We start from the raw sequence: 14,001 nt of genomic DNA, 5'->3' as shown, positions 1-14,001 counted from the left end.
TCTATTTAACTGTTGTATTGATGCCCATTGTGAAGATCAAGAATTGGTTTACCCATGTCTGTCACCCGTCTGCTATCTGTTGTTGTTTTGTTTTGTAATGACAAAGGCTGTTTGATGCATCGCATCAAATGGCATGTCTGAAATGTCGCTGTGCGTGCGTGGCAATAAAATCCAAGACATTAAAGCTAATGAGCCCGAAACAAAAACAAACACAAATTCGTGGGTGTTATTAGAGGAGCCATGCCCATCGCAGCTCCCATCACATAATGAAAATCGTGGGCATATTGCAGTGCATACATTGCTTCATAAAATCAGGACAGCTCCGGCAGAGGCGAGCTCATAAAATGACGACGGCGATCGGCGACTACCTACGACAGAAATGGCATAAAATATACTCGAACTGTTGTCGTTGTTGTTGCTGTTGTTGTTGTTGATGCCGTTATTGCCATGGGCGTACATAAATTCGAGACAAATATAAACAAATGTCCAGAGAATGCGAGTCAGCAGCTGATTTATGAGCTGATAATAAAATGAAATTGTTGCTCATACGCCTCGTTGAACGAGAGCACAACAAGTGTGCGTATCGTATGGGCTATCAAATAGTATGCTAGAGAGTAAGGCACTCGGGCATTGCCTGTCAGATAGGCACAACTTATAGCTACATTCTTCAAGCTACTAAATAACAATCATACAAATTCCAAGTTTTTGTTTTTGGTTTCTGAAAAAGCCTCAACATGGAGGCCAGCAGCCACTCAAACAGTGATAGTCGGGACGACAATAAGTCCTTGGATAGCTCGTTCTTCGAAACGCTGTGGCCCCTGATATTGGACGACAATCAGTGTCGAGTGGAAAGCGAATCCGTTGAATTTTTCATACCGCGCATACCATTCGATTATCTGCATTGGCATAGCATGCTGGCCAAGGTTGGCTTTCCGCTATATGAGCAGCCGCATGATATGCGATGCTGCCAGGCCGCCAAGGACGAGGAGGACTTGGAGAAGTTGGCCGAAACTGAGGCCAATAAAGCCACTGAAGAGCTCAATGAAAAGGCTATTGCCGACTATCAGCCCAGCGGCTCGCGTGGCATCGTGCGCATTGACAATGAGATCAAGCACCAGTGCGAGGCGCAGGAGCACCGCCAGCGCTTGGCCTACTCCTTTGCCAATCGCGCATATCCGTGGACCATGCAAACACCAGTGCAGGAGATCAGCTTCCTGCTCACGGACGAGGTGCGCGATGAGTTCTTCTGTCCGATGGAGCGTGCCATCCTGGAGGGCATCTATCACTATGACTGCAAGCTTATGATAATTGATGCCAGCACTGAGGTCTGCGCCGACGACTTCTTGCGCTGGACAAAGTTCCGTCGATACGTTCAGATGCTGTGTCTGGTGCGCTGTCCGCGTGTCCAGCGGCACCTGCAGCTCCTCAACGTTTTCCACACGTTGGTGATAGAGGAAAATATGCGCAACTCTTGGCACGAGGAGCTTCACTGCTCCCTCCGCACGGGACTCAAAGAGGCCACAAGATTGGAGCTCTTCAAAAACTGCGCCGATGCATTTGTTTTCATTTTCTCGCGTTATCGCGGTCTCTGCACTTGCGACACCTTCAAAATTTTGCGCCGCACTTGATTATTGGCAATCTAACTGACAAATTTATCTATTAACTTGTTGATTTAATACGAACGATGTCCAGTATGAAAATTCAAGTTTGTGTGTGTTAAGGTAAGTGTACTACAAAGGTCTTCAAAGAGCTATATCTAAGGTTATTTGTTTAAAAGCCGGTTTATTTTTGTAAATATAAGCCGCTGACAGCTACAAATCAAAAATGTTAACGATTGTAAAAAATAAAAAAAGCAAGCTCTATAATGACAATTATGATCAGGATATAGCAAAATAAGAAACGTAGCAACTCTATGCAGATCGGAAAAACTGTCCCGGGATTTTCAATTAGGATTTCACTAGAATTTCACAATGTAATTCTTATTCTTATATTTAAAACTAATATTTGAAGTTTATAATTTCTTTGTAAATGTATAAATAAATTTATACATTAAATTATATCATAAAATGATTAATGATATAACATATCCTACCTTAGCTGAGTACATGGATAGCGTATAGGCAGAGTTTATTCGATATAAATTAATGGCTTTTTATATGAGACTAGCTTAAGTTTTTGCATATATTGATGATTCATTTAACGGAAAACGCAAAACACTTCAGCTCATCTTAAAGTATTGATCCCCTTGGTAGGTAGCTCTGTAGTGGCTGCCTCTAATTAACCTATGGCATAGCCCCGCAGTGGCAATCAAAGGCTTTCGAGTGCACACAATTTACGGGGCGCATGCACTTCCTGCAGCTGGCATTGGGCGACTTGCATCGACTGTTAGGAAGCAATTGCCAACGCCTTGAGGAGCTGTCAAATTGGTCGGATATAGACGTCTCAGTGTGCTTGTTGAGGCATTCGGGGCCCTGCTGGTGGCTGTCACGAATGCCAGCAGCGTCAACTTTGTCGGCCATTAGCCCCGAAACTTGGTAGCAAGTTGTTAGCCAAGAGGAGCCATATTTCATTTTCATTTATTATATTTGGCAAAACGAATGAAATTTACGAGAAATCCGAACAAATTACCACAAAAGCTTTACAAACTTGAGCTGATTATAAAAGTTGGTGTGAAAAAAAGAAGCCTGAACCAGAGCATGCCAATGCTACAACAATGTCATCCAGCCCCAAAGGTGCCGGAATTTCGTTGCTTCAGCTAAACGTCGGAATTGGGTGCGTTTATATTGTTGTTAAAAGTTCTGCTACTTTGACAAGTACATACTGACATTTGCGTGTGTACCAGAATATTCAATATATATTTACATACAAATACTTTGCGTTACAGCATTAAAAGTTGCCTTCTGTCTGATATAATCTATAGCTTTTCGTATAATAAGTGAAAATTGTGGCGCCAGTGAAAAGTTTTATCAATGCCAGGATTTTTGGTTAAGACCCGGAAAACGTGCTGTAAACTGGAAAATGCTGCGAGAAGGGGAATTTATTCAGTTATTCAAGCTGTATTTCCATAAAACTAGGTAATATGCAGGTAGCATCTGCGCCTCTGCCGTCAAACTCGTTTCGCTCAAATGCACTTATGCTGGCTGCTGAGAGCGCATCAGAAATGCACAGAGAGCACGGGGAGGCACCCCAGGCAGAGCCATATTCCAACCGGTTGAGATTACAGTCGAGATAGTGATAAAGAGAGAGAGAGAGAGAGAGAGAGAGAGAGGAGAGAGAAAGAGTGTAGTTTTTATTTTGTAAACAAAGTGCTTGCTGCCTTCATTCAAGCATCAGTATAATCGGACTATATGTACATAAATAGCATGTGCTTTAGGTTCTAGAATACTATATATATTCTGTTTTCAAACTGACCCCACCTGAGGGGCCCAACGGGCAAAGCCCGAAAACCTGTCCTGATGGTGGCTTCGTCAGTCGCTCTTACGCTCGGGTATTCCACAGTGCGCAGAGAGCTAGCTGAGTGCTGGCTGGCGTTGTGATAATTCCAGCTTCATGGGCAATCGAGATGCTCAGTTCTCGCCCGACTGCTATCAGCGACAGTTCTGAGACGACATTCAATGGGCATCGTGAGCCGAACGCTGAGCCTCGCGGTGCTAGGTCTTTGTCTGCGCCTCGCTCTGACGCAGCGTCTGCCACCCAATGGTTGCGGCAGCATTTTCCAGTATCGGCGCCAGGGCGATCAATGGATTGGCCACGTTACCCCGCCTCAAGACGGCCTCAAGAGCGTCAGCTGGACGCTGCGCTTTGTGTCGCACGGCGTTAACACGGTACGTATGTAGGTAGACGCGTATGTGTGGCACGACCCGTTTCTAACGTCATCTGATTGCACCTGCTTGCAGCCAGGCACGATAAGTTCCCTGGCACCGTATCCGAGCAAGGAAGTCGCTCTACAGAATATGCACGACGGTGGCCGGGCCGAGTGCTTTGTCCGCTTTACTGGCTACGGCGACGAGCTGCCCAAGATAGTGCGCATCGAATTGAACGGCCAAGTGCTATGCACAGCCAGCTCATGTGAGTAATCGAATCAAATTGATTAACGTCTCGAATTACGTAGCTTAGCAGTATCATCAAATGCAATTATTATGGCATACTATTTGAAATGTGTAATTAGCCATATACGATCGATTGAACTGCTGCTCTTACAATATTGCTTTCAATCAATATTCATTTCGATCTCATATTTCTTAGACGAAGGCTCTGCGACTACGTCAACGCGGGAGCTGAACATGGCAGTCTCATCGACGACCACATATCAAATGCACGAGACGCCTTCGCAGCCACCAAGAGCACTGCCACAGCATAAGCCGATAGATCCAGATTCATTGTTCAATCAGCTGGTGACTTATGCATCGGCTCAAGTGCCGACATCTACGAAGCTGACTACGTTCACGACGACCAGAACCAGACCCACTGTAACGGCTAGTCCGACTACGTCCTTTGTAGCGAATGATAATCCATTTTTGAATTCGTTGATGAGCAGAAAGCCTCTTGTTACCGTGGACACGCGGCATGAGCCGGCGGCGTATGAGTGCGGCGTGGAGGGTCTCGTCGGCCTACAGATTGGCGGCGAAACACTGCCCAGGGGCCGTTTCCCCTGGCTGGCCGCGCTCTATCACGACAGCAACGTGGATCCCAACAAGATTGAGCTGTCCTACAAGTGCGTAACGACGCTGATCTCGGCTCGCACCGTGATAACTGCGGCGCATTGCATCTACGGCTTTACGCCGGCTCAGCTAAGAGTTTATGTGGGACGTCACGACATCAGCTTGCATCCCGAAAAGTATGCCTCCCTGATGGCCGTGCAGTCCGTGCACACGCCCCCGGACTTTGTGGGCAATCTGGTGCCCGATCTGGATGTGGGCCTTCTGGTGCTTACCGAGCGGGTGCAATACTCCACCTACGTGCGGCCGATTTGCTTGTGGCCCAGCAGCACCTCGCTCGGCATCGATGACAGCGAACAGACTGCTGTCGCCGGCTGGGGAATCGATGCGAACTTCAAGCCAACGCGCTTCCCCTCAACAGTCAACGTGCGGCCAGTGTCCCAGGAGCAATGCCTACGTGAGATGGTTACCGCCAAGGACTTCCTAACGCCCCGCACTCTCTGCGCGGGCAACAGCCAGGGGCATGGCCCCTGTCTGGGCGACTCCGGTGGTGGCTTGATGGTGCTCCGCAACAACCGGTGGTTCGTGCGCGGCATTGTCTCGCTGGCCCAGCGCTCTGGCAATGGCTGCGATTTGTCGCGATACGTCATCTACTGTGACGTTGCCCGACATCTCGGCTGGGTTGAGCGGAATATTGTGAGATGAGTGCCAACAAATAAGCCAACAAAATAAACAAAGAGCTGCCTGCTTAATAGCTACGCTTCTGTATAGGTCTCGTTCCGTTCTCTGTTTTCAGTTTTCACTTTTCAGTTTCCTCTCAACACTTTTTACTCTCTAAAGATGCTCTATCGTAGATCTCGGCTTTATCAGCTCTAGCACGATGTAGTATTTCCAGTTTTCTTAGCATACTTGCTCAGTGGTGCTCACCGCTCAGCGGTACTCGGTGCTCAGTGCAGTTGAGCTGTCATTATCGAATGCAGTAATATTCGCCCACTGGCGCTTGACGCGTGTGCATTCAATAACTAGACAAGATTTTAACTGGAATTGTTATTTGTTTTTTTAATTAATTTTTTTTACGTTCCAATGGACGCGCAGCTAGCGCTGCTGCTGCTATTGGCCATGGTGTTAATGGCTTCCGTTGCTCAGCGCTTTCCGGAAAACCCATGCGCCCAGCATTTCCAGTATGTGCAGATTGGCATTGGCGCTTTTCAAGGCGAGGTGACGCTTGGCCTACCAAATGGTCTCAATCGAATCGATGTGCGATTCTCGCAGCGTGGCACTCACGATGTATGTAGTTATTCCATAAGCTGATTAGATTGTTGCTATTGAAATAGTGAACTGACTGTGCCACTGAATTCCAATATGATTCGACAGCAATCTGCTGTTGGCGCTCTGCTGCCGTATCCCGATGAGGCCAAAGTCCAGGCTAATCCGGCAGCCGCCAAGTTTCGAGTTAGCCTCTGGCCGGATGCGTCTGGTGTGCTGCCCAAACTCACGAGATTGCAACACAATAATCAGATACTGTGCAGAGCCAGCGAGTGTAAGTAAGCCACGTTGCGATGTAGTTGGCCAATGTCAATGATATGCAGATTGCGTTTGTAGATAATCCGCAGAGTTTCTTCAACCGTTTCTTCGAGCTTCCAATCAAGGGATCACAATCGCCTCGTCGCCTGTTGCCCACGCCAGGCATTCCCAATTTTTCAGAGGGCTCGAGCGACGTGCAGATTAAGACAGTAGTTCTTGATGGCGCAGAAGGATCGATTTCTCGTATTCTAGGCGACTTGGTGAATGAGCAGTCGATCACCGCAACTGATTGGTCGCCCAGGTCACCGGCAATAGTTGGCATAACTTCATCAGTGCCTCGTCAGATCTGGCCTACACCACCAGCAGCAACAACTTCTCGTACTGCTCCTGCGCCTTGGGTACCAGTAGCGCCTACACCGTCTTTTCTTCCAAATCGTATTCGTGGAAATCCTCCCCCTGGGGTAGCTTGGCCTTCGTTTGTCTGTGGCCAGGAAGGCACGGGGGTGCCCTATATTCAACGTGGCATGGAGTTTCCACGCGGCCGATATCCCTGGCTGACAGCTGTGTATCACAAAGAGTCCTTCTCGCTCGCCTTCAAATGCGGTGGCTCGCTCATCTCGACGAGCTTAGTCATCACTGCGGCTCATTGTGTCTACAAAATAAGAGAGGATCGCGTCTTGGTGGCCCTGGGACGTTATGACCTGGACAATTACAGCGAGGACGGTGCCGAAGTAAGAGACGCCAGTCGCATCGTGATGCATCCAGAGTATTCCTCGCGTCTTCAGCTACAGCCCGATGCAGATATTGCGCTGATCACATTAGATAGTCCAGTCATGTGGGTTAAACCGCCTTTTGTTTTGATCGATTGTTAAACTCTGACTCATGATCTTTTCGTTTACTGAACAGCTTCAATGACATCATCAGTCCCATTTGCCTGTGGGATCCAGCTAAGAGGGATCCAGCCGAGCCAGAGATCGGTTCCATTGCCGGCTGGGGCACGGACGAGAACGGCAACTCAATGACCCGTTTTCCGCGTGTCGTTAATGCGAGGATCGCCACTGTGAGCGAATGCGCACGCCGTTGGAAGGTGCAGAAGATTCTGGATCGCACGCTCTGCGCTGGCAATCTGGACGGCTCCGGACCGTGTCTCGGCGATTCCGGCGGAGGCCTGATGATTAAGCGCAACAACCGCTGGCTGCTCCGCGGAATTGTCTCGCTAGGCGAACGCAGTACGATTGGCAATTGCAATAACAACAACCAGTATGTCCTCTATTGCGATCTTGCCAAGCATATGCCCTGGATTAACCAATACATAAGCTAATCTCTGTATATCTGTATTATTTAATAAACTCAGTACGTAAATATATGCTACAGCTGACTAAAAACGGATGCTTTGCCGTTTAATATCAATAAATATTTTAAAATAGGTATTATTTTGTCGGCATGTTAATTATTTATTTTGCCTAAAAATTGCTTGTAAAGAATAAAATGCACTAAACCTAAAAAATGTACGAAATTCTTTTGCTCTTAGTTTACATATGAATCTGAAAAGAAATTTCAAAGAAATTAAAAAAACTAAATCATTTAGGAACATCTTTAATTGTTATAATTCGAAATATTTGTACATATATACCAAGCGAGCAGAGGCTGCTGAGATTTCTCGAAATGAACTAAAAATAATAATATAGTAATAATAATAATTATTATTTGATAAATATATTAATACAAATTCCATGTTTACATAATTATTAAATTTGTTAAGAAATTCTGATAATAAGAAGAAGATAAATACTTAATCAAAATATAAACATTTAATAAATAAACTGACACAAAAGAGTTTAAGCCAAATACCGAAAAAACCTGTTTATTTATTTATTCATTTTTTTTTTTTTTACATTTAACAATATAACCCTAATCACTCTATATATAAGCTGAGCGTTCATAAATTGATTATCAATATTTCGAACAATATATTCCCAAAGGGAAATAGAATTTCACAAGCGGGGAGACTCCACATGAAGGAGTAATGTTTTTACCAGAAGATGCGCACACGTGTGGCTATCCGGTTTCGCCCGAGCAATCTGAGTGAAACAGATCGATTCTCTTAGTATTTAATGCTCTGAAGCAAACACAAATCATTCGTGTGCCGATGCTCAAAGCGCGAGGTGCGTCGCTGTTCCACATAGACATTCGCTTCAGCGTGAATCGCGTGTGTAGTTTACGAGTAGATTCTATATTTTTATATCATCATAATTAACAGTTCATCAAGTAGTCATTTATATGGAGAGTGTGTTGCTATTATCCGGCATCTTGCTGTCACTGCATGGACTCATCTCGCCGATATCGGCTCAGCGTTTGCCGACTATCGCTTGCCCGCAGTTCTTTGAGTATTTATCGTACAATCAGCAGTTCATAGGACACATTGCAGTACGACACGACCCGCAATACGAGAGCAACGAGCTCGTTGTGGAATTCTCACAGTACGGCGCTTATCAATGGGTAAGTAAGATCAGTTGGGAGAGTGTGCAGCACTGCGATGTTCAGCCCGCTGGGCTGCTTTGTGCTAATTTCTCTGCTCTTATCACACATTGACCCCAACATGTGTGTTGGTAATAATTCAGAATAGTTATAGTTGCATTAGTTGATAGACATGGTAAAACCCCATTTAAAAGCAATAAGTGAATGTAAAAACAAATGTGAATAGTTGCTTGTGGCGTGCATGCAATGAGTTGCCAATCAATGAGATGCCTAATTGACTGAGTCAACATGAGAGCGAAAACCTTAGAGAACAGTTATTAATAGCCGTAAAGAGCAAGTTTCACAAGCTGTTTGCTCGATTCTGCTGCTCTCTGTGTGAGTAGTCGAAGTGGCATTAGCTATGCATGTATTGGTGCATGGCCAAACAGCTGCGACCAGTTTGTATACAGCTTTTGTTTTTGTTTTTATCAACCCAACTGTGGATCCCCGGCATCTTTATATCTCTACTAAAAATATGAAGCTCTATCGACAAAAAAAGTTTTTATTTTTTGTTTTTATTAAGTGCATATTATAATGATATTAATATATGTATGTATTGAATTATTTATTTAACCATATATTTTTGTAACCCTCATCTATTTAGAGCTTTGTGGGAAGCTTGACACTAATGGACAATCCGGAGGTCACCAAATTCCGTTTAGCTAATGGCGAGCCCGTTAACTATCGCGTCGACTTTCCCATACCCGGCGATCCGCCCAAATTGACAAAAATCACTCTCAATAATGAGGTGCTCTGCAGTGCAGCGCAGTGTGAGTAATCTAATCCAGTATACTTAAGTTGTCCATCTAATTTTCGCGTCTTTCTGCAGATCCACCACCAAAGACCGCAATCATACTTAGGCACTCACTGCTGTCCACAACGGTGCCGCTTGCTTTTCTGGACTCCAGGCGTGGCCAGAGCGGGTTCATTCCGCAGTGGGACCTTGGGCCATCCACTCCGGCTGCGAAGCTACCGGACTACACGATACCGCAGATTCAAGTGCCGGCGCCTAGAACAACTCCCAAGCCACGGCCCGTCGCACAGCAGCAAACAAATTTGAACAGTAGAGTGAATCCTACGCCCGTGCCCATAGATCAAACGCTGACGACTGTCTGCGGACGAGAGCGAGCAGTTACAACGCCACTCATTTTTCAAGGCCAGCAGCTGCAGCGGGGCCAGCTACCCTGGTTGGTCGGTCTCTTCGAGCGCGGGACAGACAATGGTCTGATCTTCTTCTGTGGCGGCTCGCTTATATCCTCGAGGACGGTGCTCTCGGCGGCGCACTGCTTCCGCTTACCTGGTCGGGATCTGCCTGCTGACCGCGCAGTCGTGTCTCTGGGACGCAACACCATCGACATCATATCGGAGGGTGAATTGCGCGAGGTCTCAGAGCTACTCTTCCACGACGCATACGAAGCCTTTAGCGCGAATGCAGACATGGTGCTCATTAGACTAGCAAAGAAAGTCATGTAAGCCGATGTACGATCATATCCGATGGACTGAACTAATCTCGATTCTGTCTTAGCTTCAACGATTACATTGTTCCCATTTGCTTGTGGAACGAGAACTATCCGCTGCAGCTGCCAGCAGGCTATAAAATGTATGTAGCTGGCTGGGGAGCCGATGAGAACGGGAATGTCAACACGCAGTTCTCGAAAATCACGGACACGAACGTCGTGAGCGAGTCTGACTGTCTGCGCGAGAGTGTGCGCTCCCTGGTGCAGCCGAACACGATCTGTGCGAAGCGCGTGGGGGCCGGTCCATGCGCCAGCGACGGAGGCGGCGGACTGATGCTGAGAGATAACAATGTCTGGCTGCTGCGTGGAGTCATCTCACTTGGCCTGCAAAAAAACAACACATGTGATCTCAACCGACCCTCCATCTACACGGACGTGGCCAAGCACATTGCTTGGCTCCGCCGGAACATGTGGGATTAGCCAGTCTCCAAATAGTGCCATAAAAGCATTTTGCTCTACCTATTATTAATTACTCAGCTCTAAGTCAAATTCTTCCTGTAAATAATTTATAAATAAATCAAACTTTTATACGAATATACGCTCTATACCCGAAGGGAAGAATCGCGGGGAGAACTTCAGCTGCTACTATGAACGTCATCAGGGTGGATTATATATATGCAAATTCCCTTGTCAAGATACGCTGTCAATAATATGCTGACTCTGAGTAAATAAGCTCAAGCTTATTTACGAACCAAAACACTGCTAATCTAGAATAAATACCCATTCAAAAGAGAGTAAAAAATGATTCATTGATATCGATCTAAACACAGCACGAGAGAGATCGTCCAACTATTGCTGTGCTGTTACAGAGCGAGTGTGAGAGGGAGCGAGAGAGAAACAGAGCGAAAACGAAACGGGTTTCACCCAGATCATCGATGCTCATCGATTGTTGACCACTACGTGTCGGAACAGAACTCCCCATACAATAGTCACCGCTTGGCGCTCTTCCCTTGAGGTCTGAATCGTGACTGCGCTTGTTCAATTAGTTTCGCGTCTCGGCTCATTTAGATTATGGAACAGTTCTTGATACTGTGCGGTATCATTATAAAGCTGCTTCTTCTGCCTAGGCTCAGCTCGGCACAGCAAGTGCCGCCCATAGCCTGCCCGGAATACTTTGAGTATCTGGCATACAATCAGGAATACGTGGGTCGCATTTCGATACGACATGATCCACAGTATCAGGAAAACACGCTCAGAGTTGAGTTCTCGCAGCCAGGAAGTCTAAGTTCGGTGAGAAATAATTTTCGAAATTACTCTTTCATTTTTCGTATTTGGAATTCCCTCCGCTCAAGTCGCATAGCAATTGATTTGTTCTATGGTCTTATCACATGCTGACCCCGAGCGAAGATTAGACTTTTATTTTCCCTGTATTAGCGACCTCGCAAATGGATTGTTTATTTGTTAATATTATTATTGTAGAGCAGAAATCGTTTTTCAATTATTATTACTATTTAATAAATAGTACACAGTGTCCAAATATAAGATAATACCAAGGCTTCTAGATGGTACTACGCAGCTCTCTTGCTTTGATACTTAGATTTCAGAAGTTGTATGACCGGTTTCTTGTCAATCGATTGTATTATTCAATTTACTCTGCTGCCATAAATCGTATTGCCTCTTGCCTCAAAAATAAAACCGCAACGTTGTTGGTTTTACCAAATCAATTTATTTATATGTTTATTTATATTTATATACATGATTATATGTCTATGTAAAAGACAAAGCTCGACTTTTGTATTGTCTGTGAGTCGGTGCTAAATATTATAAAATATCGTCGTTAACATTATCGGGAATAAAAGAGCAATGCTGAACAGGGGTTTCCGGTTTTTTTTTTTTTTTTTCCTAAATCCATTAATGAGAACCTTTTTTATTCAGAATTACGTCGGCAGCCTCACTCTGTGGGATGACGAAGAGACAACCAAGTCTAACCTGCGCTATGGACTTCCTATAAAGTATCGCGTGGATTTTCCCACTCCCGGCGTGCTGCCTAAGCTTACATTGATGATGATCAACGATGTTGTCCTATGCCGGGCATCGCCATGTAAGTGAATCGCAGGGTATTATTAAAAGTGAGCCCAAGCTAATTACATTTCCCTTACAGATCCTCCGAGCAGTGTAACGCTGACTTTGTCACATTCGCTACGCTCTACCTCAGTGCCGCTGTTCACCCAAGATCCTCGATTCGTCCAGCAAACAAATCAGCGGCCACAAAGACCTATTTGGGGACAAAGTGTGGTGCAATCGCAACCACAGCGGGCCACATTTAGTAGCCCACAAGTGCCCATTCCGACACCAGTAGCACCACAATTGCTGCCTGCTAAGGTTGCCCCTCGCCCCAGACCACCAGCACCCGCACCCGCACCATCAACCACCGTTGGCGGACTTGCCCAGCTCTCTGAGATCTGCGGCCGAGAAGGGCCGGTCACATCGCCTCTACTTCACTTTGGCAGCCAGGTGCGTCGCGGCCAGCTGCCTTGGATGGCCGCCCTGTATGAGCGTGGTCCCGACGGTCTTCGCTTCTTCTGCGGCGGTACGCTCATTTCGGCCTCTACGGTGCTGTCGGCGGCGCACTGTTTCGTTTACGCCGAGCGAAACTTACCGCCGAGCCGTGTCGGTGTTTCGCTGGGCCGCAACACATTGGACTTGGTATCGGACGGCCTGTTGGGTGAGGTATCTGTGCTGATGGTACACGAAGCATACACGCCCAGAAACTACTCGAATGCGGACATAGCGCTGCTCAAGCTTTCGTCTCCAGTGAGGTAGGTGTCGGTAGTGCCAATAGCAACTGCTGATAAACTAAATATCATTGGGATTTTCTTTTGCAGCTTTGGCGAATACATCAAGCCCATTTGCCTGTGGAATGAGAATTTTCGGTTGCAGCTGCCATCTGGCTACAAGTCCTACGTGGCTGGTTGGGGATCCGACGAGCATGGAAACCCGAACACGCGCGTAGCCAAGATGACCGATACGGATATTATCACAGAGGCCGAGTGCCTGCGCAGTCTGAGATCCAGCGAGGGCATCAGACTGGTCACGCAAAACACAATTTGTGCGAGCAATAAACAGGCGGCGGGACCCTGCAGCGGCGACTCCGGCGGCGGCCTCATGCTCCAGGAGAACAATATCTGGCTGCTGCGCGGCGTCGTCTCGGCTGGCCAGGTGTTTACCAATCGCTGCGATTTGACGCAGCCCGTCATCTATACAGATCTGGCGAGGCATATTAGTTGGCTGCGCCAGCACATCTGGCTCTGACTCGACTCGTTTCTGTTTAGGCTTTAGTTAACTTGTGATAAGTGGAAGAGAGAGAGAGAGAGAGAATATAGAGAGAGAGATAGATATATATTTTCAATTGGGTGTCTAAATAAATGCTAGCCTAAGTTAGATGAAATTGAAATTGAAAAATTGCTGGGCAAGTGCAATTTGTCAGAGGTCGCAATTTAGTTTCATTACACTTGCACTTCACACTGTTGCGCTGAGTCGAGCTGGCGGTAACGAAGCTAAATTGCGGGCGGGAACGTAAGCAGGAGTCGCGCATAAACAGCACATAAAACGCGCATGAAACGCGCCAAATGCGATGCGGTACAACAGGTGCTTAGCCGATAAGAGCGGGTGCTTTCTGTGCACCTCCCTCTCATTCTCAATCTGCCTATTTGCCACTCTCTCGTTTTCTCGTCACTCTTTTCGCTCGGCAAAGCTCGCTCTGCTGTGCGCTGCGCACATATTTCGCCTGTGCTACTAGCCATTTGGCACATCCTGTTGAATCGTTGGAGCCTTCGCCGCCAGTG

At 46.5% G+C, this 14,001-nt stretch overlaps 4 protein-coding genes across 6 annotated transcripts; all 4 read left to right on the top strand.

The window, feature by feature from the left end:
- The first annotated feature begins 612 nt into the window (after positions 1-612).
- Positions 613-2,869, top strand: LOC6573405. Of its 3 annotated transcripts, none has more exons than XM_044007468.1 (2): positions 613-1,721; positions 2,253-2,869. In XM_044007468.1, exon 1 carries the CDS (start codon positions 735-737, stop codon positions 1,626-1,628), a length of 894 nt encoding a protein of 297 aa, XP_043863403.1. In that variant the 5' UTR covers positions 613-734; the 3' UTR covers positions 1,629-1,721; positions 2,253-2,869. The 3 variants fall into 3 exon arrangements, with proteins under 3 accessions (XP_043863403.1, XP_001999486.1, XP_015022397.1); XM_001999450.4 differs by lacking the exon at positions 2,253-2,869 and adding an exon at positions 1,802-1,951; XM_015166911.3 differs by lacking the exon at positions 2,253-2,869 and adding an exon at positions 1,778-1,951.
- A 683-nt stretch (positions 2,870-3,552) lies between these two features.
- Positions 3,553-5,410, top strand: LOC6573406 (CLIP domain-containing serine protease B15). Its single transcript, XM_001999451.4, has 3 exons — positions 3,553-3,824; positions 3,897-4,068; positions 4,246-5,410. Exons 1-3 carry the CDS (start codon positions 3,615-3,617, stop codon positions 5,361-5,363), a joined length of 1,500 nt encoding a protein of 499 aa, XP_001999487.1. The 5' UTR covers positions 3,553-3,614; the 3' UTR covers positions 5,364-5,410.
- Positions 5,411-5,547: 137 nt separating this feature from the next.
- On the top strand, positions 5,548-13,604 carry LOC6573407. Its single transcript, XM_044007313.1, has 12 exons — positions 5,548-5,945; positions 6,033-6,198; positions 6,261-7,017; positions 7,089-7,498; positions 8,443-8,681; positions 9,304-9,469; positions 9,529-10,168; positions 10,225-10,591; positions 11,225-11,446; positions 12,092-12,257; positions 12,318-12,975; positions 13,042-13,604. The coding sequence occupies exons 1-12, from the start codon at positions 5,742-5,744 to the stop codon at positions 13,466-13,468; spliced, it is 4,422 nt and encodes a 1,473-aa protein (XP_043863248.1). The 5' UTR covers positions 5,548-5,741; the 3' UTR covers positions 13,469-13,604.
- On the top strand, positions 8,306-10,750 carry LOC6573408 (serine protease gd). Its single transcript, XM_001999453.4, has 4 exons — positions 8,306-8,681; positions 9,304-9,469; positions 9,529-10,168; positions 10,225-10,750. Exons 1-4 carry the CDS (start codon positions 8,463-8,465, stop codon positions 10,634-10,636), a joined length of 1,437 nt encoding a protein of 478 aa, XP_001999489.1. The 5' UTR covers positions 8,306-8,462; the 3' UTR covers positions 10,637-10,750.
- Positions 13,605-14,001: the final 397 nt, after the last annotated feature.

This window comes from Drosophila mojavensis, unplaced genomic scaffold (genome assembly GCF_018153725.1).
Source record: "Drosophila mojavensis isolate 15081-1352.22 unplaced genomic scaffold, ASM1815372v1 contig_16, whole genome shotgun sequence".
Taxonomy (NCBI): Eukaryota; Metazoa; Arthropoda; class Insecta; order Diptera; family Drosophilidae; genus Drosophila; species Drosophila mojavensis.
This window is presented reverse-complemented; position numbering and strand designations above follow the sequence as displayed.